The sequence below is a fragment of the Typopeltis vanoorti genome, chromosome 6 (genome assembly GCF_054136105.1).
Source record: "Typopeltis vanoorti isolate ZY-2024b chromosome 6, IOZ_Tvanoo_1.0, whole genome shotgun sequence".
NCBI classification, from domain to species: domain Eukaryota; kingdom Metazoa; phylum Arthropoda; class Arachnida; order Uropygi; family Thelyphonidae; genus Typopeltis; species Typopeltis vanoorti.
The window spans coordinates 54,637,960-54,663,852 of NC_143554.1; the positions used below are offsets into that span (position 1 = coordinate 54,637,960).

The 25,893-nt window shown below is 35.8% G+C and overlaps 1 protein-coding gene across 3 annotated transcripts in view; it reads right to left on the reverse strand.

Annotated features, from left to right (window-relative positions):
* LOC150105461 (GTP-binding protein 10) overlaps positions 1 to 25,893 on the reverse strand; it is a 210,743-nt gene that overhangs the window by 88,330 nt on the left and 96,520 nt on the right. For all 3 annotated transcript variants that reach the window (XM_090394162.1, XM_090394160.1, XM_090394161.1), the window contains exon 7: positions 19,502 to 19,687. In XM_090394162.1, the coding sequence (XP_090250288.1) occupies positions 19,502 to 19,687 (186 nt within the window). The remainder of the gene's footprint in view (positions 1 to 19,501; positions 19,688 to 25,893) is intronic.

Below are 25,893 nucleotides of genomic sequence, written 5' to 3' on the forward strand. Positions count from 1 at the left end.
TGCTCTTGCGGGATTTGCTACGTAGGACAGACAGGAAAATCTGGAGAAATACGCATGGCTGAACACCAAAAAGATGTACAATACAAAAGAGAACAAAAAACAGGTCTTGCTTTCCATACCACTTCCACATAGATAGAAAACAACAGTTATATAGGAAAATTTAAAGAAGCTGCTAATATGCTGAAAAACCCAACCCAATGCAATAAAAATCAAGGTTTAATTCTCCATCAAGTGTGGTCAGCTCTAATAAAAAATCTACCTCAATCTGCCCTCGGACTGTATGAACGAGAACAAGAACACGTGACATCGTCCAGTACTGTTCAACATCAATAACGTTATATATCTGCATTCTGTTATTTGAGTTTTATGAATAGCCAGACGGTTATGAATTGTATTTATTAATTCTCTTGTGTAAACTTTAAGTTTACACAAGAGAATTAATATAATTTTATATAACTGAATAAAAAATGTGGTGTAATCGCAGAAATATATCTTTTAGCACAAATTTCTTTTTCCTTCTTCACAATTTTACTGATAGAAGATTTGTTCTTACTGTAGATCATAACAACCTCAGCATACGATTTTTTTTCTTTTCTTACTAAGTTGAGAACTTTCACCTTTTCATTAAAGGAAGCACTTTACGGCTCTTCTTTGGCACATCTGAATTGCCAGCACTCTTGCGCTTTGAGTAGTAAAATAGTGTAAGGGTTAATTAAACACCAGCACTGCGATGATACAAAAGTCAATTTCATAATCAAGACAGCTACTAAATGACTAATGGGTGGATATGCTGGACAGTATGAGATTTAATCACACTACTCAGAATGGCACACAATTTAAAACTTATGAGTTGTTTATTTCTGGAATTTTCCATTTAATGTTTTCGGACCTGTGTTGACTGTGGGCAACTGAAACCACAGAAAGCAAAACCGTGGATAAGGTGGGGGGGGGGGGATTACTGTACAAACAAACAGCTGGATGAGACTGCTATGGGTTTCCCCCTCTAGCTAACTTCCATATGGCACATTTTGAAAACCTAGCACTCAACACGGCCATACTTTAACCAAACTTTGGCTGCACTATGTTGATGATGAGTTACATTAGATACATTTTTGGTGCATCTTAAGAGCCAACATCCTAAAATAAATTTCACCACGGAATAAGAAAGCAACAACTGTCTCCCCTTTTTAGATACACTAATGAAACAACTTCCTAATGACTAATTATCTTCCATTTACAGAAAACTCACTCATACAAGAAGGTATTTACATAAAACAATCACGCACCATCACCCAACAGTATCGCATCCTCAAAACACTTACTCACCGAGCCAGGGAGATTTGTTCAAATGACACAGTCCTTAAAACTAAGCTCAGGGAGGACCTTCACAACAAATTTTTAGCCAATGGCTACAGCCTATATAAAATAGATAAAATATTGCATGTACCCCACCATCCCTCCTACACCCAACACACTGGATCATAGCAAAACCATTCCCATTCCATATGTTAATAAGGGTACATCAGAAAAAATAGCCAAAGTTCTCTGCAAATATCATCTCCATGCCACTTTCAAACCTTTTATTCAGCTAGCAACCTTCATAAATTCTCCTAAAGATCAACTGCATCCTCTTGAACATTCTGGAGTGTATCAAGTTCCTTATGCCTGCAGCTTGGTGTTGATGTGATTATATAGATTATATAATCACATTAACATAGGGTGTAATTTAGAATTAGAATAGGGTGTAATTTAGCGCTCGTGTAAAATTGGCGATTTTTGGTGTTTTTTGTGTGTTTTTCCTTAGAAAATTGGTTTTATAGTATATTAGAACTATTTTCGTGTTTTTAGAGTATTTTGTGTGTCTTTATAACATATTTTATTGGGGCTGTCGCTGCTAGAGGGATTCGTAGTGTGTAGTGTTCGTGAAAGCTCCGGATAAGATAAGTATTATTTTCAGTTATCATTGATAAATTTATTTAATATTGCATAGTTTTTTTTAACTTGCTACGTTTGATAAAATACTTACTAAATTGATAAGTTTGATAAAATACGTTGCAAGTAAGTATGGCTCCAGTACGAAGGAAAATGGCGGCCAGTAATGATGGTTTGCCATCTTTATCAAAGAACGGTAGTATAAAAGAGATGATTCAGTGTACTAGCTGCGAAATGTATGCTTTGCGGAGTGCAGTCGGAGTGTGGTTAGATGATAATAAAAGAGTGAATGTGTGTAGAAAATGTAGGGAGAATGAGAAATTGAAGAGTATTTCGGATCGTGAGTGTGATATTTTTGTCAAACTTCAGAATGAAGAAAGTAGGGATATGACAAGAAACGGCGAGGTCGTACCAGAGAATTGTGAGAGTGTGAATGTAGAAAGTGTGAATGATAGTATTAATGGTTTTACTGAGAATAAAAAAGATGAGATAGACGTAATGAATGAGATCGCATTGTTGAATGGTGCGATACAAAGGGCAAAACAGCAGCTAGAGCGTATGAGCAAAAGTTGACTGAATGAACCAGCCAATAATAAAAAGTATGACAGGAAAAATAGACATATGAGTGTGAACATGAACAAAATGAAGGATAGAGTGCTGTATGGAGACTCGTTAGTACGAGGTGTGATAGTAGAGGATTTGACAAAATCGTACCAGCCTGGTGCGATCATAAAGGATGTAACCGAGTCTATTAGAGAGCAAAAGGAAAGGGTGAAAGAAATGATTGTTGTGGCAGGTACGAATGATTTGAAAGGAGACAAAATGGAAATGATAAAACGATAGAAGACCTGAATGAATGGTTTGAGGTAGCAAAAGAAAAGAGTGAGAGAGTTAGAATGATTAGTATTTTGCCACGGTATGACAGTGAAATGTTTAAAAGGAGGGCCATAATTGCGAATGACTTTATGCATGGGTTATGTATGACGAGTGGTGTGAAATTTGTAGACATATGGAGTGAGTTCGATGGGCGAAAGGATCTATATAAGATGAATGGCTTGCATTTGAATGGTTACGGTGTAAGAAGACTTGAGAAAATGTTGCTGAATGTGCAAATTCAGGGAAACTAGATTTATTAAGGGGGGGGGGTAGATATACAGTCCTTAGGGAGGCAGTTGAATGTAAGAATGTATATAATATGCCCGAGCAAATAAGGACAACAAATCAGAGTGGGATAGCTAATATAAGGCATCAAGGTAGGGTTGGGGCTAATGGGGGGGGGTCTTAAATTCATGTACACTGATACTAGGAGTATTAGGAACAAGAAGGAAGAGTTTTTGGCCATGGTTGGCACTTCCAGACCATAGGTTATTGGCATTAGTCAAACATGGCTGACTGTAGATGATACAGCTAGTGGGATTGAATGTGATGGGTATAGTGTGTTCAGGAATGACAGGGAGAATAAAATGGGGGGAGGAGTATTGTTGATGATAGCTGATGAGCTGCAGCCAAGGAGAATAGAAGTTGAATGAGAAAATGAGCAGGATAGAGAAAAGAGCACATTTGAGGCCATTTGGTGTGAGATTGTGGCTAGCAAAACATCATTCCTCCACTTTCACCTGCTAATACAAAAGCAGCAGCTACCCAGTACCCTTTCAACTGCAAACACCTCAAATCTGCTTTTACTCTTCTTTCATTCGATCTACCTCTGTATCACAGGAAGTATCACGACACAGCTACAACCTGAAACTCTTCAAAAAAAGTCAATAAACTTCTACCTCAGTCCTCACCTACATCCCCAAACATCTGATGTGTTTATAGGTCCTTCAACCTCTCACATATAAGATAAATATAAAAAAAGATTATCCTAGTGGCAACAATATTCCTTACTCTTGAAACTAAATATTTTGGACAAACAGGGAGAATGGCTAACATTTGACTGAATGAACACAGGAATTATGTCTATTATCTTCACTAAAGCCATTCTGGGATGCAGCACAATTCATTGTATTTAATTGGGGGGGCAGTTATACAGGAACAGATACAAATCTGAAATTCTTCCTGGAAACCACAGCACTACAATATTCTTCTCCAAATTTAAATAATGGCTACCTCACGTTAGCCGATATCTGGAAGACTATCATTTTGAGACCTTTAGCATAATAAGCAAGATCCCATCACTCCACCAACCAGAATTTTAGGGTCCTGCATTTTACACTCGGTTTTTGTTTATCTTCCTACTGGCGTGACAGATAGTATATATAGCAACAACCTGTGTAGAATTTTGCACTAAATGAAAAAAACTAATTCATGGTTGAAATGAAACAGAGATGAGATATTTTGGGAGGAAATTTAGTTCAGATTAGGCCAAACATGTATTTTAAGTGTTTAACACAGAGGAGACATCAAAATTGATCATTATGTCAGTGCTGTGGAGGATAAGGATTTTTATACTGGACTTAAAGTTTTCTAACTTTGTCCACTTTCAAGTACTGAATGTAATTGCATGTTGGAGGAATTATAAACAGATCATATCAGTCACACTTGTGAAACCAATCAGTTAATCTTGATAATGGAATTAAGGGGAAACAAATTAGAATACAAGTAGTTTTTTTATATATATCAACTCCTCATATGAAAGGTGTAAAATCTACACTGATGTCTATAAATTAAGGATGAACTACATTTTTATCTGTATATGAAAAAATTTTCATGACTACAGCCAAATGTGGCCATAATTAGTAGCCTACTAATAAATTATATTATACAAAAAATGTGTTATAAATTTCATACAAATTAAATTGTATGAAATTTATAACACATTTATTTATAACAAATTTATAATTGTATGTTTTCGGCAAAAGTTACAAATTCCTAAGGATACAGTGAAGGAATTAATGTGCAGTGCAGAAATTAGGCACTGCCCCTACCTAATTTCCGAATGTTGGAAGCTCCACAATTTACAAATCAGGTCACGCCTCCAACCAATAAGGCGACAACAAATGTCATTTTTCGGCAGATACAACATGCAGTCATGGCATAGCCCTACACTCATTCTGAAAAAGTTCCGATGATGGTCACACGACCAAAGCGGGTCACACCCCATTAACGCTTTCCCCTTCCCCAAAGAAGTGCTCTTAAGTATAATAATATACATATATATATATGTATATATATTATTTTAGAAAAAAACCCGAGTTTTCAAAATTATTCTTCCCCGCCTTGTGTCAAACACTTCCCCACGTTTCTCCCCTTTTTTTTAGCAGCCTAACAGCAGAAATATGGAGAGTGAAGTCATCCTAGCATCTAAACAAGGTATGTACAAAATTTTTTTTCCTCAATTATTCTGCTATATTTTCCGTTAAAATAAGGGACACTCCTAAACAAAAACAGGCTATAATAGCCGTAAAAGTAATAGTTTTAAGAGGAATAGCACAGGGGAATTTTCCCAGAAATAATACCTGTTAATGTTATTTAAATTAAGGGGATATTTAATCCCACATTATTTCAAAGCCGAATAAGAAACTCTAAGATAGAAATCGAAGTGTCTCATGCTGAATATAGCAAGCTTAAAAGTTCGGCGATTCCAAGCGTAAGCAAACACCTGGGTAGTACAGTACAATACCGGGCAACTCGTAGTAAAGGTGGATAAAGCTAGGATCACTATTCTTAGTATTAACCCTAATGTAAAACTCATCCCCTAAGAGATGTATGTTGTTTTGCTCTTTATTTCCTTAACCTGTTAATGTATTTTATTAGTAGTATTATTATTAATTCAACCTCCATGGAGTTAAAGTACTTATGTGAGAGGTCCGTACTCTCATGCAAAAAGACTATCAAACCATGTCCTAAACCCATTCAGAGTTTCCACATCTACACTTTCAGGCAATACATTCCACTCACTAATCACTTCTACATAAAGAACTTGTTTCACACTCCCCTCACTCACACTTTCCTTCTACAGCTTCAGAGATAGCCTCTAGTTCTACCCTTGCCTCCTTGCTACCCTATGAAAAATCTCCTCCATATTAATCTGGTAACAACTCCTCCCCAAGGTATATGCCTCAATCATATCCCTTCTTCTTCACCTACTCATAAGATTCTGTAAGTTGCATTCCCTCAATCTCCCCTCATAGTTTGAGGGCAGATGGTCCAAGATTTTTTTTGTCCTTTTATAAGTTTGTCCAAGGGAACACTCGTCCGGTCAGACATTTCGTATAATCTCAATTTGTCCCATCGATGTCAACTGACATCGTTGGCCCAACTAACTAACCTAACCTAACCTAACATGTGAGGGTGGACCATGAATACTGTCTTGCGCCCTTCTCTTTTGTGTCAACTGACTATTATTGCCAGCGCTATCAACTGACTAATCTACTACTGTGCCAACGGACTAACTAATGTGTCAACTAACTAACCTAATGTGTGAGGTTAGACCATCAACTAACTAACCTAACCTAAACTAGAATTGGACAAATAGCATTGAACGAATAAGATTGGACGAAATGTCCTACTGGACGAGAAAAGTAATGGACGAGATTTTGATCGGACGAACTGCCCTGAAACCCTCCTGGTTTGAGGGCAGATGGTCCAAGAGTTTCAGAAATAGGATTGGACGAAATGTCCTACTGACAAAAAACGTAATGGACGAAATGGAGGGAATGGATGAGATTTTGATTGGATGAACTGCCCTGAAACCCTCCTCGTATCTGACATTTCATAGACCTGACAAATGACTTACTAAACTTACCTGGATCCTCTCCAATACATCCTCATCCCTCAGAAAACTAAGTGAAAAATTTATGAAGGCCCCTATGTGGCCTGATCAAAGCTTTATAAAAAGGAAACTATCAGCTCCCAGATCTCTCATCACTTCCTTCAAAATTTCTCCATCGATTGTATATCATCATCATCAAATTCCTGCCACGTACCCTCAAGGGGTGTACAGGATATGATAGTATTACATGAAAAAAATTACATCATTACTAACTTCCTATCTACAATTTTCCTCCAAATCAGTCTATTACTTGTCAAGACTCCAACATTATCAGATCTTATATTTCTATCATCTAAGGCACTTAGTACCGTATCAATCCACCTATATCTTGGTATTCCTCTGGGTCGTTTTGTGCCAACCTGGCAGAGAACACTTGTTTTGCTAATCTTTCTTCGCCCATTCTGTTTAAGTGACCATACCACCTGAGATTAGCTCTGCTAACGCATTACTGGATGTTGACAATGTCAAGTTCTTTCCTAATATCCTCATTTTTAATATGATACTGCCATTGATGCCATCTGTTCACGCCTATAATCTTTCTCAGGACTCTCATATCTGCGGTCTCTAGTTTTTGGTCAAGTGTTTTACTTCTGACCCAGCTCTCAGATCCATAAGTTAAAACTGGTTTGAACACTGTCTTGTATACAGCTAATTTAGTGTTCTGACTAATTTCTCTCTTATTCCATATGAATTTATTCAATTGACTTAATACCGTACCAGCTTTGCTGATTCTGTTGTCTATTTCTATATTTTATTTACCATCTTCACTAAAAATCGTGCCTAAGTAGCTGAAATGTTTCACTTGCTCCACAGGTTCTCCATTCACAATACAGTTGACATTTTTAATGATTCTGCCTATTTTCATTGTCTTTGTCTTTTTATTGCTGACTTTCATACCATATCTATTACGACATCTACTCAATTTAGTCAGAGAATACTGCAGACTTGTAGCGGATTTATTTAGAAGTATAATATCATCCGTATAAAGCAAAGAGCTGATATTAACATCTCCGATTTTGATATCATGTTTAATAAAACTTTCCTTCATAACGTGATCCATATAGATAATGAATAACAGAGGGGATAATGTACATCCTTGTCTCACACCAGATTTCACATTAAACCATCTTCCTGTACTTCCTTCAATTCTAACTGCTAACTTACAACTCAAATAAAGACTAAATATTACTTGATATAATGCCCCATTGACAATATATAACTGTAGCGTATTGAATAGCTTCTCTCTTGGCACCTTGTCATATGCCTTTTCCAAATCGACAAAAACTTAAATACAGATCTCTGTTATATTCCCATGCTTTCTCGACTATTTGTCGTAAAGTGAAGATCTGATCCTGACAGCCTCTATTTTGTCTGAATCCAGCTTGTTCTTCACCAAACTTTTCTTCCACAATTCTTCTCAACTGTTTCTCAAGTATACTTGCATAGATCTTGCCAGGAACACTCAGTAAGGAAATACCTCTGTAATTCTCGCATTCAATTTTATTTCCCTTTTTATATATGGGTACTATGAGAGCTCTACTCCAATCGTCGGGAATTCGTCCCTCTGTCCAGGCTTTCTGAATTATGCAGTGCAGCCACTGTAAGACTCTTATACCACCATATTTCAGCATTTCTGGTCGAATATCATCTACTCCTGCTGCCTTTCCACATTTCAAGCCTTTGATGGCTTTTTCTACTTCAAGTATGGATATGGATTCCTGACTGCATGCCTGGTCAGTGTTTTTTTACCATTGTGCTGTCATCACTGCTTGTTTCATTTAGAAGTTTTTCAAAGTAATTACTCCATACTTCAAGGATATCTTTTTCTTCTGTTTTCATGTCACCTTTATCCTTTCTAACTCTTTTAACAGCACTCTTTCCTCCATTCCTAAGCTTCTTCAACAACCTCCAGAATATTTTGCCACCTTCTTGATATTTATTTTCTATATTCTTGCCAAAGTCCTCCCATGACTTTTGTTTAGCTAGTTTTACACAGTGTTTAGCATTCTTGCATTTGTCTCTGTATTCTCTAAGAGCACAAGCTGACTTATTTGACAGGAACTTTTGATATGCTTTCTTTCACTGCCTCTTTAACTTCCTGTGTCCACCAGGGAGTTCTGATTTTTTTATCCTTGCAGACAACCTCACCACATGCGTCTCTGGCAGAATCAGTCAATGTTTTCTTCAGAGTTTGCCACCGAATCTCCGAGGTTTGATTCCTGTTCTCAAACTCTTTCATTTTTTCTTCAATAATCTTTGTGTATTTTAATCTGCAATTCACATCTGAGAGCTGTTCAACTTTTATTCGTTTTAAAACTTTCTTACATGTCATTCTTTTCAATATGAAATTCAATTTTATCCTGCTCAAGACTAAATAGTGATCGCTTCCAATTTCAAATCCTCTGTACACTCTGGTGTCCTGCACCAGGGAGAGAACATCACTATCAACAATAACATAGTCAATGAGACTTTTCTTATTCCTTGCCTCTTCTCTCCATGTGAATTTGTACACATTTTTATGTTGGAAGATGGTGTTAGTAATAACCAGTCCATGTCCTGAGCAGAAATCCAACAGATATTTGCTATTATTATTAGCTTTGCTCTTTTCTCCAAATTTTCCCAAAATATTTTTGTATGTCTCACAATCATTTCCTACTCTGATGTTTAGATCCCCAACAAGGACCAACTTTTCCTTTTTCATTGTGTCAGTTGCTATTTCTAAAGCCTCAAAAAATTCCTCAACTTCTACCTTAGTAGAACCTTCTGTGGGACCATAGGCACAAATAAGACTCATTGTCCAGTTCCCCATTCTCATATTTGCCCACATTACTCTACTTGAGACTGACTGCCATTCAAGAAGATTAGCCTCGTAGTTTGTGTTGAATACTATGGCTACTCTTCTTTTCCTTGATTGTCATTGGCTGAATATAACATTTTGTATTTATTGCTCAGAAAGATCTCACCAGTTTTTGTCTTTTTTGTTTCAGTCACCCCTATTATGTTGATCTGATACTTATCTAATTCCTCAGCTAGCTCCATTTCTTTGCCATTCAGGCTTCTTACGTTGATAGTACCGATCTTTAACTTTGGTGATGTTGAGTTGGGGTTTGTTTTCAGATTTGTTCCAGTAGCTGACTTTTCGCTGTTTGCCCTGGTTCCCTGGCAAAAACAACGGGGGCCTTGTTTAACCGGGCGACGCCCCAGCTGGCATGAAATTTTGTCATGCTGTACCATCATTTTCTATATTGGTTTAAGCCAATAAGAATACAATTTGGTCGGCTAAATCCCAAATTGCCAGCCCATCCTCATTTGTTCAGTATCCAAGTAGATACCCAACAGGGTGCACCACGAGAAGGTGAGGATTGGACATTAGGTCAGAAACCCTGGTCGGTTCTCCGCATTCCTTTAAAGGCTATGTGGAGGTCTCCTCTCGGTTATACAGCTTTGATCCTTAAGCACCCCTATCGGTTGTATATGCCTTATCAAAACCATGCTTACCCGAATTCAAGATATTGCACTTTGCAACATTAAACTGAGAGCTCCACTCATTTGTCGACTCAGATCCTCCTTCAGGGCCACAACATCTGCTCTACTTCTCACAGTTCTTCCCAACTTTGCATCATCAACAGACTGTGCACCTCCAGTTAAGCTGGCGGCAATGTCATTAGCATACAAGTTAAACAATAATAGTCCAGCCCCTGAGACATTATGCTAGAAACCTTTCTCTTGTAAAATACCACTACTCCATACACAACCTGCTGATACCTATCTGATAGTCAATCAGCTATACAACTCTCTAGTCTATTATCTAATCCCATCTGTTTAAATTTAGGATGACTGTTCCAAAGATCTGAAGTGGGTGAAAGAGAAGAATGTTTGAAACTGGAGCGTCTTGAACAGAAAATGACACTAAGTTTTTTGAAGGCAGAGGAAGATATGCGTGTGATGTGCTTATGCTAGGATAGGCTATTAAGTGCAAGTCAGTCAAGAAGACAAAGAGAGAGAGAGAGAGATGTGACCTTAAATGGAGATATCAAATATGAAAAGAGGTGAAGTGTGATCTTTCTTGCAAGAAAAGAATCAAAAGTGACAATTGCCCTTAACCCAGTAAAATATAGCAAGGTGCTTAAGGCAAGGGTTATAGAGAATTTTACTTGCAGTCTTCAGTATCCCAAGTTACAAGGTTTGTCAAATGAAAAAGGATGGCTTTATGTAAGTTTTTTTCACTTAGCTATGCTATTAATTATATATTTGGTTTTATCCTTTATCCAAATGCAAGCAAATAACGTTTGAGCCTGAAGTACTTTCAGGACTGGGGCAACTCGTGGTAGAGGTGGTATAAGTTCTCATCACTTGCCTTAGTATCCATCCCATAATGCAAAGCACATTTCCTTGCAGACACATATGATGCTATGCATTAAGGAAGGGGCCTTCAACCTTTCAGACAGTGCAGGCCGCATTAAAAATTTTGATGAAGCCCGCAGGCCACTAAGCTATATACTGCGGTATTTAGAATTGTAAGATGCTTTCCAGATCACTGTGCATTTGATACTGTACATAAAATCCTATAAAAATAAACAAACTCAGCTTTAAGAGCATAGGTAGGAGTCGGGTTCATGATAAGTAAATAAAATCAATACTTGAAAAAAGATAATTTAATGAAGAAAACATTCATTTTTTACAATGTCAATGGGAAACTTGGCAATGCTTTTCCTTGAGCAGCTTGTTGATGTTGGCATCAATGTTGGAAGTCGTTATGCGCAGAGTATTCTAGAGATGTTGGTCCATAATCTGAGTTCTTGTCTTGGACTTAACATGCTTCATTCTGGAGAAGAACTGCTCACATAAGTATGTGAGCAATTCTTCCTAACAAAGCACACATCTTCAAAGCATGCTGGTGAAAATTAGGGAATGCATCCTCAGAAATGTAGTCTTTGTAAATGTAAGCAAGGGCACATGGAATAATTTTTCTCTCAAAGGAGAGTTGCTTTGGAATTCAAGCAGCTCCATTTGTACTGAGCCTGGCATTTCGGCAGCATTGACACTGAATGGCATTGAAAATAAATCTAAAGAAGACTGTTGATTATGAAAATCACTAAATCTCTCTTGAACTCACCTTGCAACATGGCTAATTTTGTAGCGTATTCATCAAGAGACAAACAGTTGGCTCAGCGATAGAAGCTGAAAATGAGTTAAGTCTTTTTTTTTGTGAGTTGGGCCTCCCAAAATTTGAGCTTGGCCACAAAAGCTTTGATGTGATCAAACAGAGTGTGCACCAGTTGATCTTTGGATTGTAGTGTGTATTTAGATCATTTATATGCAACCAGATGTCGATCACAATGGCAAAGTCAGTCATCCACTTCGGATTGTTGAATTTCGCAATCTGCTTCCCCTTGGTTTACATGAACTGCTATATTTTGCTCCATAAGTCAAAGACTCTTTTAAGAAACTTCCCTCTGCTCAATCAACGCACATCACTATAATAAACCACACTGCCGTGATCCACTTCGCACTCTTGGGTCAAAAATTCTTGGAATTGACAATGATTCAATCCTTTTGCCCTAATAATGTTGACAACAGTCACAATAACTTTCATGACATTCTCAAATCCAATAGTTTTTGCATACAAATTCTCCTGGTGGATTAAACAGTGGTAATGGACGAAATCTTTTCCTTCTAGGTCCGGTTCTTTCTGAAGCAGTGCAACAAACCTTCGTTCTTTCCCACCATAGTAGGGTCACCATCAGTTTCCACACCCTCAAGGTTGGTTAAGCTGAGGTCGAAACGCTGGAGCATTTTCTTTGCAGCTTCAAGAATATCAGTGCCTTTTGTCATTCCCTTCACAGATACTAGCAGTTCTTCTGTCACATCGAATTGTTGATCAATGCCACGGACAAAGATAGCCAGTTGTGCTGTATCCTTCACATCTGTGCTCTCATCTAAAGCAAGTGAATATGACGTAAATTCAGACAACCATTTCTTTCAAGTTCCTTCAATGTCATTGGCAAGTTCTTCGACATGTCGTGCTACAGTTACCCCCAGACAAACAAACTCAGTTTTTTGAGCACAGAATTTCCCCAGCAGCGATGAGACACTCTTTCACAAACTCGCCTCCAAGAAGGCTCTTGATTTTTTAAGCAATTTTTTCATATATTGAAAAAATTGCTATACTATTGCATAACTTCCTTTGACGCATGCTTTGCTCTCTTCCCTCTGCCTTTTAAACGTACTCTGCTGGCATTTTAAATCAATTTGGAAACAGTTCACTTTATCCACACGAAGCCTTGAAAGTCATAGAAATTGGACGCATGCTTTGTCTCATATTGTATTCTTTTGATACTGACACTGACTCACAACAAATTAAACACACTGGCTTATCATCTATCAGCACAAAAAAGTACAAATTGGTTTTAATGTTAGGTAATTATTTTTTCAGTAAATGGCCGACGGGCCACGGCAAAGATCTCCGTGGGCCATGCGTTGAAGACCCCTGCATTAAGGGAAAGCTCACTACCCAGACCGGTTTCAACCTTTATTGAGGTGATGTTTAAGTAAAGACCTCTCTAAAAATTAGGTGGTTCCCAGACCAAACCCTACGAGTGACCGAAGGACCGTCCAACTCAGTGACACCCTTCCCTTCATGCCTGCAAGGAGATGTGCTTTGCATTATGGGATACTAAAGCAAGTGATGAGAACTTATACCACCTTTACCATGAGTTGCCCCAGTCCTGAAAGTACTTCAGGCACAAACTTTGTTTGCTTACACTTGGATAAAGGGTAATACTGATACTGATTTATTAGTGTCAGTATTAATTAGAAAAAGAATGGCAAGTAGTTATCGGCAAAACTATAGACACTTTACAGACAATAACGTGACTTAATTTGTTCTTTGAAGTTGTGTTTGTACCCATTAAGTATAAAATGAGTAACTACCAACACCTAAGCCTTTCAGTATATCAAAACTATGAACAGGATCTAAAATAAGTGAGAAGAGGTCACAAGATAAAGGGTGTGGGTCAAAATACAAAGTTCTGGACATTCCAGCATTAGTGGGAAAATCTAAAAAATAAAGCTATGAAAAATAGTGTATAATAAGAGAGGAAACTGGCAATTCAACTACTAAGATTAGAGAATAGAACATAAGTGATAGTGTGGTAAACTTGATCAAATGTTCTGAAAATGTCAATAGTAACCACAAGTTTCACAAAATCTTTCTAAAGATGGATGAAATGGCAAGGAGATCCATACTGATTAATTAGTAGCGTTTAGGTGGTGAAGTCGACTGTTGACTTTCTCCCTTATTTTCAAGAAAACTAAGGCAATGGCATCATAGCAAGCTTTCATCTCTCTTCTTTGGAAAGGGTTGAATATGGGCATATATTCATAATGTAGGATTGAGGCTAGAAGAGTGTGAAAGATTGTAAAGATGATACAGAACTTGCCGGATCATGAGATTTAAGTACAACTGGTCTACAAGAGGATACCATCAGAGCCAAAAGACTTTAGAATCTGAGCTATTTAGGGTCTTCTGATGCATTTCTGATGCAAGACCAGAGGAGGCACATGCAGTGAACTGGTCCTGATAAAGAATAGTTGCCTTGATCATCTATACTATTCAGCATTACGGCCTAAGGAACTAAGGCTTTTTAGTGGGTAGAATATTACCTCTGTCCAAAAAGAAATCAAACTTTTCAAAAATAGAAACTAGTGGCGCCACCTGTTGTATCTTTTTGTTGTTGAAAGCAGCAACCTTCATTAGTGTAGTGCCAACTGTTTATGACATTTATTTCATTAAAATCATTAAAAGCAGAGTTATAGTGCCAAGAGCGTCAGTCTGTTTTGACGAACGGTCAGAAAATGAGTTTCAAACAGAGAGCTGCAATTGACTTTTGTGTTAAACTTGGTAAAAGTTTTACCAAAATGCATCAGAGATGCTTCAAAAAGCATACGGTGATGAATGCTCATCCCATACTCAAGTTTACAAGTGGTTTAAGCGATTTCAAAGTGGTCGTGACACGCTTGAGGACGACGAAAAGCCAGGCTGTCCAAAAACTGGACTGAGCAAAGTTAACATCCAAAAAGTGTGCGATTTCATCAAAGACAACCCGAAATCGTCCGTGAAATTGACTGAAGATGAATTGTGGATTCCAAAATCAACTGTGCACAACATTTTGACCGAAAGTTTGGGCCTTTGTAAATTGAATTCGTGATTTGTTCCCCACAAGTTGACCAACGACCATTGCAGTGTTCAATCTCCTGTCAAATTGAACACTGCAAGGACCTCATTAAAACCACTTGTAAGGACTCAAGCTACCTTGAAATGATCATTACTGGACGAAACATGATTTTTGAGTATTAGCACAAAACAAAGCACCAGAATGCTGAGTGGAGACCACCAGAAGAGGGACATCCGAAAAAAAAGTTCCTTGGAGAAGTCAAAAGTAAAGACAATGCTCATTTGTTTCTACGAGTCCAAGGGAATTATACAGAAAGAATTCGTACAGCCGGGCCAACCGGTCAATGGTGAGTTTTATCTCAAAGTTTTGAAGTGACGGATAGTGAGAATTCATCGCGTACGGCATGAATATCATGATGCAGGAAGCTGGTCACTTTTGCACAATAATGCACCATCTCATCGTTCGAACATTGTGAGACAGTTTTTTGAGCAAAACCAAGTTTGTGCTTTAGCAGCCAGTGGCCTATTTCTCTTCTCTAAACTTCATTTACCGATGAAAGGAAAGCGATACGACACCATTGAAAACGTTCAAGTCCCTCATCAGTATCCCAAAATAACCACGACCCTCATCAGTATCCCAAAAACAGATACAAAAAACTAATTTAATGAATTAATTGACCATGTCAAACGCTGTATCGAAGCTGAGGGAGAGTATATTGATTGAAATAAATGATTTGAATAATTATAATTGGCCTGTATTTTATTTTTTATCAAAAGTTCTGTTTCCTTTTTGGAAAGAGGGTGTATTACCTTTGGATGTATTCTTCTGACCGATTTGTCTGTTTTGCAGAATGGAAAAAAACAGTTGGGGGGGGGATAACACTTCTGTATGCCACCAGCTAACTCATGTTAGTTATAAGGTCCTTGTGAAGATTCTCTGTGTCCTAGACAAGATTCAAATCCATTCCAACCAAAGGACATTGTTGATGCTGAATGAGCTACAACTCAATCATTTATGCAGCTGGAAGAGCAGAATGATGCCAGAGGTCAGTCCTGTCTTATTGGTTGATATTACAATGATACAGAGGTGGAACACAGATGGGTAAGAGAGTTGTGTACAAATGGCCTTACCAAGGAACCAGAAGATTTAATTGGCATTTGTGCAAATTTGTGCTGATCTTGCTTATCAAAGTTGATTTCTTAGGAGTAAGATTTCCTTTCTATATGAAAGGAAAACTATAAGTTTGAAGAGAATTATCTAGTATCGTGGTGGACAATTTGTAAAAGATCATCTCAACATTTCTTCCAACATGATTAGTGAAATTACAGCAGGGTAGCTAGCTGGAGTTGTGAATGTATCCAAGGAAGATAATCTCACTGTTTAGGTATTTGGACTTAAGATAAAGCTTGAAAGACAAATAATGCAACAGGATTCAGAATAATTATCTAAATGTGAAGAGCAACAGATAGTAGACAAATGAAAATCCATGAAACAAAAATATTTTGAATCAGAGCAAATCAAAGAGAGCAGATTAAATGTTTTGCATGTGAAAAGTGAAGTCAGATCTGACAAATGCACAGTCAATCCCAGGTGAAAGGAATGATACTAAGGGATAGTTTGAAAAATTAAGGTGGACTTGCCAGTTGAGGTCCAAATAGAAACAACAGATCAGGTTCAGATGTCTGAAATTGGCAATGCACATCATTTATATCAGCTGAAGCTGTTCATTACCACTCAATTTATGACAGGATGTCCTCAGGATATTCAGTATGACATTGCTGCAGTGCTTACCCATCCACACAATTTGACTACCCGGGCCAAAATGAGTTATGCAGCGTAGAAACACGCAAGTCTTACAACGCTTAGAAGGGATAGTGGCACTGAATGTGTTAAAACTATAAATGTTGATGAAGAAAATATGGAAGTGTTTCTTTCTAAAATGTTTTACTTTTATTAAATTGTTTATTATTATTTCCTGACAGTGTGCTTAAGCATGGGCAGAAACTAGAAACTCTGCTTCAGGAAAAAAAACCTGGAACAGCCATTTCTGATCTCCAATTAAGCAAGGTGATGCCTAGTTGGCAAATCCTCACTAAGAACGATATAACCATCTGGAAGCAACACATGCGAGAGCATCATTTTTAGAAATAAGTCACACCAGAGAAAGGTGGGGGGATAGCTTTCTTTAAATTGTAACTAAAATTTAAAGGAAGTTAATTCTGAGTATATGAAAAATGAACTACAAAGCATAGAGGAGTTTTTAGAATAAAATATTTTAATTTATTCCAAGAAGTAAATATTTAAATGAGAGTAGAGCTTGATGAATGAGTCATCAAGTTCTCAAATTAGATAGCTATAGAATTTTTTTTTTCACTAAGGAAGTAAAGTATATTGTATTTAAGAAGAAATTATCTTCTGATCATCACCCATATTTTACTTAAGTATAAGCAAACAAAAGTTTTCATGTGAAATATCTCTTCATATAAACTTACTCTATATCCTACCATGTATCGTGGTGATAGTTACTATCTGGACAACTTCATTTTTAATTTTTAATCAAGGTCTCATACTTGGGGGAGGGTAGCTTTCTTTAAATATTTAATTATACTGACAGGAGTTTGACTCAAAGAGTTACTGAGAAAACTATTTTGATGGTAGAAGTCCTTTTCCATACACTAGTAGCAAAATAGTATATCACCATGTTATTTACAATAATCTGGAATAGAGATTATCTAAAGCAAGTTGCTTAGCTAGGTTGTTAATTACATTATACTTGACAAGAAAATATATTAATATTTTCACCCTTATCTGAGCATACAGAAAAGTTTGTACTACATAGATATCTTCACTACTGTATAAAGAGAGCAGTTGGCTTCACAATCAGAATGCCCTGTATCTAAAATGCACAGCAATGATAGAAAATTTTGCATGAAGATTAGAACTATGTGACGTGGCCAATTGAAGGGAGGGAACATTTAAGACATTATTTACAAGGTAATGTAACAATAAAATTCTATTATAATGAAGGAAATTGTTAGAAAGCTTGCATATTTTCATTATCTCCTTCAAAATTTATTAACACAGGAAATGGTCAGAAGATATGTGGTCCATACTATATATATATATATATATATATATATATATATATATATATACGGGAGACCGAAGTAATCAATTATTTTTAATAGGTCATTTTTAGCCGATTGTTTTTTCTTAAATAACACATAATTAAATTTGATTTTTATTTAAATATTAACATTACTTTCCAATTTAAAAAATCTGCTTTTTTTTTAATTTTAGATTTTTTTTTAATATGGTGGATTTTAAAGTTGAAGAGCACCATTTACATCATTGTATGCTGTTTTTGTTTCACCAAGGAAAGAATGCTACCGAGGCTACCAAAATCATTTGCTCAACTTATGGGGACATACTGAAGGTTATCAAATGTCAGTGATGGTTTAGGAGATTTGCAGAAAAAAATTTTGATCTCTCTGATCGTCCTCGATCTGGAAGACCTCTTACTCTAGATGACGATGCTCTTAAGACTCTTGTTGAATCATATCCAAAACAAATCATACAAGAATTAGCAGAGAAACTTAAATCATCATGGTCAACTGTCCAAGAGCACTTACATAAAAGTGGCAAGGTTCTTAAACAGGGTGTATGGGTACCGCATGAACTGTCAGAAAACAATAAGGCACAGAGACCGGTGATTTGCAATTCATTGTTGACCAGACAACAAAATGACCCCTATTTGGAATGAGTCGTAACTGGTGATGAAAAATGGGTGCTGTGTAAGAATAATAAATGCAAAAAACAGTGGCTTTCTCCAAATCAAACTCCAATTCCAACACCTAAAGATGGACTTCATCTACAAAAGGTTCTGTTGTGCATTTGGTGGGATATTCATGGAATTATTTATTACGAACTCATGGAACAAGGTAAGACTATCACAGCAGCCATCTACTGCGAACAATTAGAGTGACTACATCAAGCATTGTTAATCAAATGTCCTGCGCTTGTCAATTGAAAAGGGGTAATTTTGTAATAAGCAAGATAATGCAAAACCACATTCTGCAAGAATGACTCAAGAAAAAATTAGACAGTTAGGATGGGAACTTCTACCACATCCTCCATATTCGCCGGATATTGTCCCTAATGACTATCACTTATTCAGGTCCTTAGAACACAACATAAGAAATAAAACCTTCCATTTGCAAGATGATGCCCAAAGGAGTTTGATATCATTTTTTGCCTCCAAAGAAAAAACTTTTTTCAAAAAAGGAATTCTAAACTTAGTAGATCGTTGGAATAAGGTTATAATTAACGATGGCGATTATAGAATTGAATAATGTTAATTTGTTCTTTAATAAAATTTATATTAAAAATGTAGTTCAAAAAATTGATTACTTTCCGGTCCCCCTTATATATATATATAAGTTGTTACTGTTACCAGCAACTTCAGTAAAGCAAGTAGCTCATGGCAGCTACAAGCCAGTGTGATATCCACAATAATGTCAACACATCACAATTATACGAATCTATGTATTAGCAAACAGAATTATATCCAAAATGATTACAAAAAGAGGGTTATACTTCAAAAACTCAATCTACTTACTCTATTTAGAAGCATTACCATTTCAAAGGCATTTCTTGGTGGACTATTTACATTTAACTGAAAGCCTGTAATATCAACAACAAACAAGAGAAGCTTTGTCCTAATAAGATGTTTCAGAAATTTGTGACCCATTCCAATATTGGCATGAGCACCTTCTATGAGACCTGGAAGATCTGCTGCTGTAATCTAAAATATAACAAAAGTGTAAATAAGTAAATAGCAAAACAAGGTTGTTTTAACTAATGCATTTGATGATACATTGTTACACCCGATATCTTAAGAATGTAGAATTCTCAGCTATCATGGTGTAACATGAAGAATAAATAAATTAAAAACCCTGCAAAAAAAAAAAATAATAATAGATTAATTATATAAAAAAAAAGAAATATTCTTGCATCGAATAAAATGTATAAAATATAAAGGTGTTTGTTAAACTAACTAACAAAAAAAGAAAAGAATATATTAATGTTGTAATATGGTATAAATGAGAAAATTTAATTAAATAAGACAGAAAGGGATTAGTCATAAAAGATGGTATGTGAGAGGCTAGAGATTAAATTCATAGAAAAATTTTGGAAAGGGGACTAAATTAGAGGCTAGCACAAGAAAAACAACAGACAATCACTTAGGGTCAATTCCCGGATTGAGACTTCGTTATGGGCTCGCCGACCAAAGGACGTTTGGCAGAGAAAAAAAAACGCCACCCTAATTGGTCGGTGAAGTAAAATCAAGAAGGGGGCGGAGAAAAGAAGTAAAAAAAGGTGCCGTTAGGAGAACAGGTATAAAAGGGTTGGAACCCCCCCCCCACGAGGCTTTTTGGTTTTTGTTTTGGTTCTGTTCCCGAGGAGTTCTCTACGAGCTCCGTGGCATAGGTTTCACGCGGTTTTCCTGAGTGGAGATTGGGGTTATATCTCCGTCGTCACAACATGGAAACAAAAGTGAGCAGGATTTCGATTCCGGATTTCCTATGTAAGAAGCGAAGAATGCCATAGAGTCAAAGAAAAGGAAACAAATTCTTTATGTTTCAACTTCAGTGACAACCACGAGAAAGGGAAAGCTGTAAAGATATCGATATCCACGTCGCGAGTTGCACATCCATCATATAGATGATTCGAAGTGTGTCCTAAGTTACGAGAGGTTAAGACTGTGTAATTAAAGTTCAATTCCAAAAGGAACGTAGGAGAAACAGATTATCGGAGAGGTTATACCAAGCTAGTTCAATCAGAAAAAGGTAAAGGCCCATATGAAAAACTCAAGAAAGAAAGGTACTGTAAAATATATCTAATGTTAACTAAAATTTGTCTGTAATAGGTATCATTATTCTAATACGAACTGTTCAAGTGACCAAGGAAAATTTATACTAGGACTTTAGTATCTGACAGAATATATTAAAAATAAGCTGGCTAGTGTTAATGTTATATGAATAATTAAGTGTCCTGAGAATTTTGCATGTCTATTGTAATGTATTGGAAAATTAAAATGTCATAGTTGTGTGTTAGTGCAGTAAAAGGTTTAGTTAATCTACTTAAGTTCGGATAGTTAAATAGTGTGAATTAATCTTATATGTCCGTGTCAAATGAATTTATGTGTTGAATGTGTATGGCGGCATGATCGTAATACCCATTATTGGATCATAGCCTAATTACTTGTATTAAGTTAATGTTAGTTTGTAAGTATTTAGTTTAGCATTGAATTGAGTAATAACAAAAATTGAATTGTACCATGTTAAAGTTTTTAACCTTTTGTCCAATGATAAAACAGTTGTCTGAAATTGCTGTCCGATGCACCACTTGAAAAATTACGAACCTAATCACGCGGGAAATTAATGTGTTAAGAAACGAGATAAAGTGTCACGACTGCAACATAGTTACACTTTCAGATATATTTGAGTTCTTTCTCCTTGTTTTTGTATATAATATCTCAAACTAAATATCCCAAAAGGCGCAGTATAAATACAAATATTAGGGGTACTAAGGGGAGAAATAACTTAAGTATTAGTAAAAATTTTGGTGATATCTCGTGCGTAGATAGTAGTTGAACATAGCTAAGCAGAATTTCTCTAATTGGAATAAAAATCATAAATTGGGACACAACAACATTACATTTAATGTTTTTTTTTTTCCAAGAGTTGAACAGTTTTTATTATTCACATCACGTATACAAATTATACATATTATACTATTCAACTTGTATAATTATGACAATATTTCACAATACAATTCAATGCACAGTACAATGTTACAAAATAAAATTCAAGTATTATTATCATATTCTGTTGGTACTAACACTTATTTGGCTATTATTTTATTATGATTAATAAAATGTTTTCTCATATATGCAAGTAGAATATAATATATTTCGAATGGTTTCATTGTTATGATAAGTAACTGGTTTAGAGTAATGTAAGTTAGTTAATGCAAATATGTGTAACCAAGGGCCATAGTCATACTGGTTACTAGAAAAGTAATTAGTCAAAACAGAGACTGAGAGTCTGATATTTTTTACCTGAGAATCCATATTAAACCAACTATGGATTCTTTTTAATAACATTTTTCATGGAAAAATAAAGAAAATAAATACCCAAGAAGGCACTGGTATTTAGTTAGGAATCTATTGCTTCTCCAGTTTCTCACACCAAGCTTTAGCAGGCTTGTTGAAATCATCACGGAATATCCCCCCCCACCACCAAAAAAAAAAAGAATATTAATTCATAACTGGCAATTGTGAAGCATTTTAAACTTTGAAATTTAAGGACTAGATTCTTTTGATATGTTATAATTTAATGCTTCATACTGTATTATTTCAATTAAAAAAAAAAAATCCAGATTACTGATCTTCATTTTAGGCTTTAGTACTGACAAAAGCATAAATAAGTCAAATTCATATTGAGATGAATGGAAAAAAACCAAACAAATTCTGTTAGATCTAGCAAAAAAAGGGGAAAGGAAAATCTAAGTAAAATAGTATGCAATAGCATACAAAAATTTGATTTGACTCCCATAATTTTACAATGCACATTGCTAGTATGGAAAAAAAAAAAAAAAAAAATATCCAGTACCTTATGACCAAGAATGATAAATTTGAGGGGAAGGAAAATAGAGCATTTCATTTTAATTTTGAAAGAATGAACAATGCAAGGTAAACTAATATGCAATAGCATACATAATTTCTGCTACAGTTTTGCAATTCACACTACTGTTGGGGAAACAAAATTCAATTAACTTGATGAAAGAGTTACTAGTTTTGGATTGTTCAATCAAAAGGTCTGTTCAACTGTGGTATATATTGTATTTGCAGCATTTCTTCAAGTATTGTAAAGAAATATTTAGCAGAGAATAGAAAGCTTAAAAGCAGACTTTTGACCAAAGAAGTTCAATAATGAAAATAATTTTTTCATTATTGAACTGCATTTTTTATTGGTTGTAGTCATGTAATATAATAAATTAATAAACTATTTTTATTTTTCAACATAATCTCCCTTCAGACTAATACATTTATTCCAGCAATGCTCCAGTGCCATTATCCCATCCATTTGTAGTGGTTTATCAGTAAGATCTGCAAAATACTCCTCTACAGCTGCAATCACTTCTTGCTTCGAAGAAAAAACAGTGACCAGTGAGGAAAAAATTTAGTTTTAGGAAGAGACAGAAGTCAGAGGGAGCCAAATCTGGGAAATAGGGTGGGTGTTCCAACAATTCATAGGGCAGATCCCTTGATTTTCCCATTGTCAAAACACCTTTGTTGGCAGGTGCATTGTCCTGATGAAAGATGATTATTTTTCTTCTGCAAACCATGTCTTTTCTCACATGTTTTCGTCTAGTCTGGTTAAAAGATTGGAATAATATTCCCTGGTTATTGTTTTACCCTTTTCAAGATAATTAATAAACAAAATGCCTTTAGCATCCCAAAACACCGATGCTATGACCTTTCCTGCTGATGGAACCGACTTTGTCTTCTTTGGCACTGAACAACCGGCTTCTGCCCACTGTTTTGACTGCTGTTTGGAAGCTGGTGTGTAATGATGAATCCAAGTCTCATCCATAGTAATAAATCAATGCACAAAATCAGTTTCATTCTTGTTAAAATGCTCCAAACACTGTTCAGATTTTCATGCAAGTGCGTTTTTGATCTGCTATGAGCAGGCGCGGCACCCATCTTGCGTAAATTTTCTCATTTGCAATTCTTCATGCAACATATCCTACACGTTCTTTTGAAATGCCTATAGTCTCAGCAATTTCATGCACTTTGACTCGCAGGTCATCCAATACCATATCATGCACTTGATCAATGATTTCTGAATGGACTTCCAAAAAAGTTTAACAACATTTTTGGAAGGCCTTCATGTAGATCATCTTCAAGGTTGGTATGGTCACGTTTACACTCGATAGCCCATTTCTTAATTGTTGAAAACGAAGGAGAAGAGTGCCCATAAACTTTTATGAACTTCGAATGAATTTCTATTGGTGTTAAACCTTCTTTTACAAAGAATTTTATAACAGCATGATACTCAATTTTATCCATTTCAAGGGATACAGACAACATTTTTGCTTCAGACAGCTGTATAAAACAAGCTACTTGATAGAATGACTTGCAATTTCACATGGATGCTTATGATAGATGTACCAACTTAGAGAAGGAAAAAAAAATCGTGCCGACAGTGTTGCCATCTATGGTCCAGGCCGAGAACTTTTCAAATACCCTCATATATAAAACAGTTATTTTAAGTACAAAATAGAGAATATTTATTTTAAACTTGAACATCAAACATATGAGACCAATTTGTTTTGATGGTAATTTCCTTATATAGATTAGGGCCTCTCTTATTTCAAAATCCAGAGCAAATCATGAAAAGCAATTTTTTCTCAGTGGACAAGTTTTCTTTCCCTCACTATCAAAACCAGATTTTTGTATATCAAGATAATTGTTTGCCAACATTTATTTATACATTACTAAAATTTAAAAAAAAAAAAAATTGTTTTATTCTACATTTTCATGTTTTTTAACTGCTATTTCTGATGCCTTTTCTTGCTGGCTGTTGTCTTATGTGAAGTAATTAGCTTCTATATACAAGTAATCCAGTCATGAAGATACTTTATGTACAAACTTTGGTTGTTTACACTCGGATCAAGGATTAAACAAAGTATATAATTTTTTGGCATCTTCAATTTATAGTATAACTAAGCGAAAAAATTTTCAACATCTCATACACAGTATTTTAATAATAAGGTGATAATACCTTTTCACTACTTGTATATGGGAAATATATAAATTCTGCTTTATTCAAAGCTTGGTATCTCTCTCTCTCTGGAGGATCGATCTTGTTCTCAGTGGCTGGTCTATTTCAGGTAACTCATTGAAACTTATTCATCCTATCTTTAGTGACTTTGAATTCGAGTCTTCTCCAGAAGTAAATAGCAGCTAGTTACTAGACTTATTATATTTAGATCTTCTTCTTTTCTTTTTTCTCTTAACTTAGAATTTAGGATGACTTAACGAACTTTAAATGAGTGATCCCGAAAGGAAATCTAGAGTTTGAGCAAGCATTTGCACAATTCAGAAGTCTTTATGAATTCCTGCAAATGAAATGGATCAATCAACTTCATGTTAAGCTTGAGAGGCCGACAGTCATTCTAATCATTGACAACAGACCAGAGTCTCAGACCGTGTGCTCACAATCTGGCTCATATTTAACCCAGGAAACAACCAAGGTTCTATGAAGTCAGAAGGAAAAAATGATGCAAGGTACCGACATCAAACAAAACTGCTACACACCCATGGAAGTAAAAATGAACCAGCATAAGGATACAGTACCTCCTGAGAACCAAAGAACAATGGACAGAAGTGACCACGGCCCTCAAAACCATAAAATAAATTTTACAAAAGCCAGGAATATTCAAGATCTGTTCAAATAATTTTGGTAGAATCCCACAACTTTTAGGGGTTCTTCCTGTTCTTAATTCAGTATACAATTCTGCTAGTTTTATGTGCAAGAGATCTCCTCCATTTTTTAACATTTCTTGTTAATATTCCATCAATTTCAGGTGCCTTTCCATTTTGTAAGTACATGTTTTACTTCATCATCTTTAACAGTATATTCATTAGTTTTCAGTATCCTTTTCTCTATTGTTGTTCTCATTATTTTCCCTTTATTCCTATATAATTCTTGATAAAATTTAGCTATAATCTCCAATATTTTTGTTCTGTTTGTAATCAGTATTCCATTTTCATCTTTTACACCTGGCATATAAAGATTAGCAGCATTATCAAGAAGTTTTCTTTATACTGCTATTTTCTATTGCTGTTCTTATCATTTTTTGTATCAAAATGTCTTATTTAACGAGGGAGATTTCCTCATTAAATGCCACACATTTGATGTCCCATTTTACGAAGGA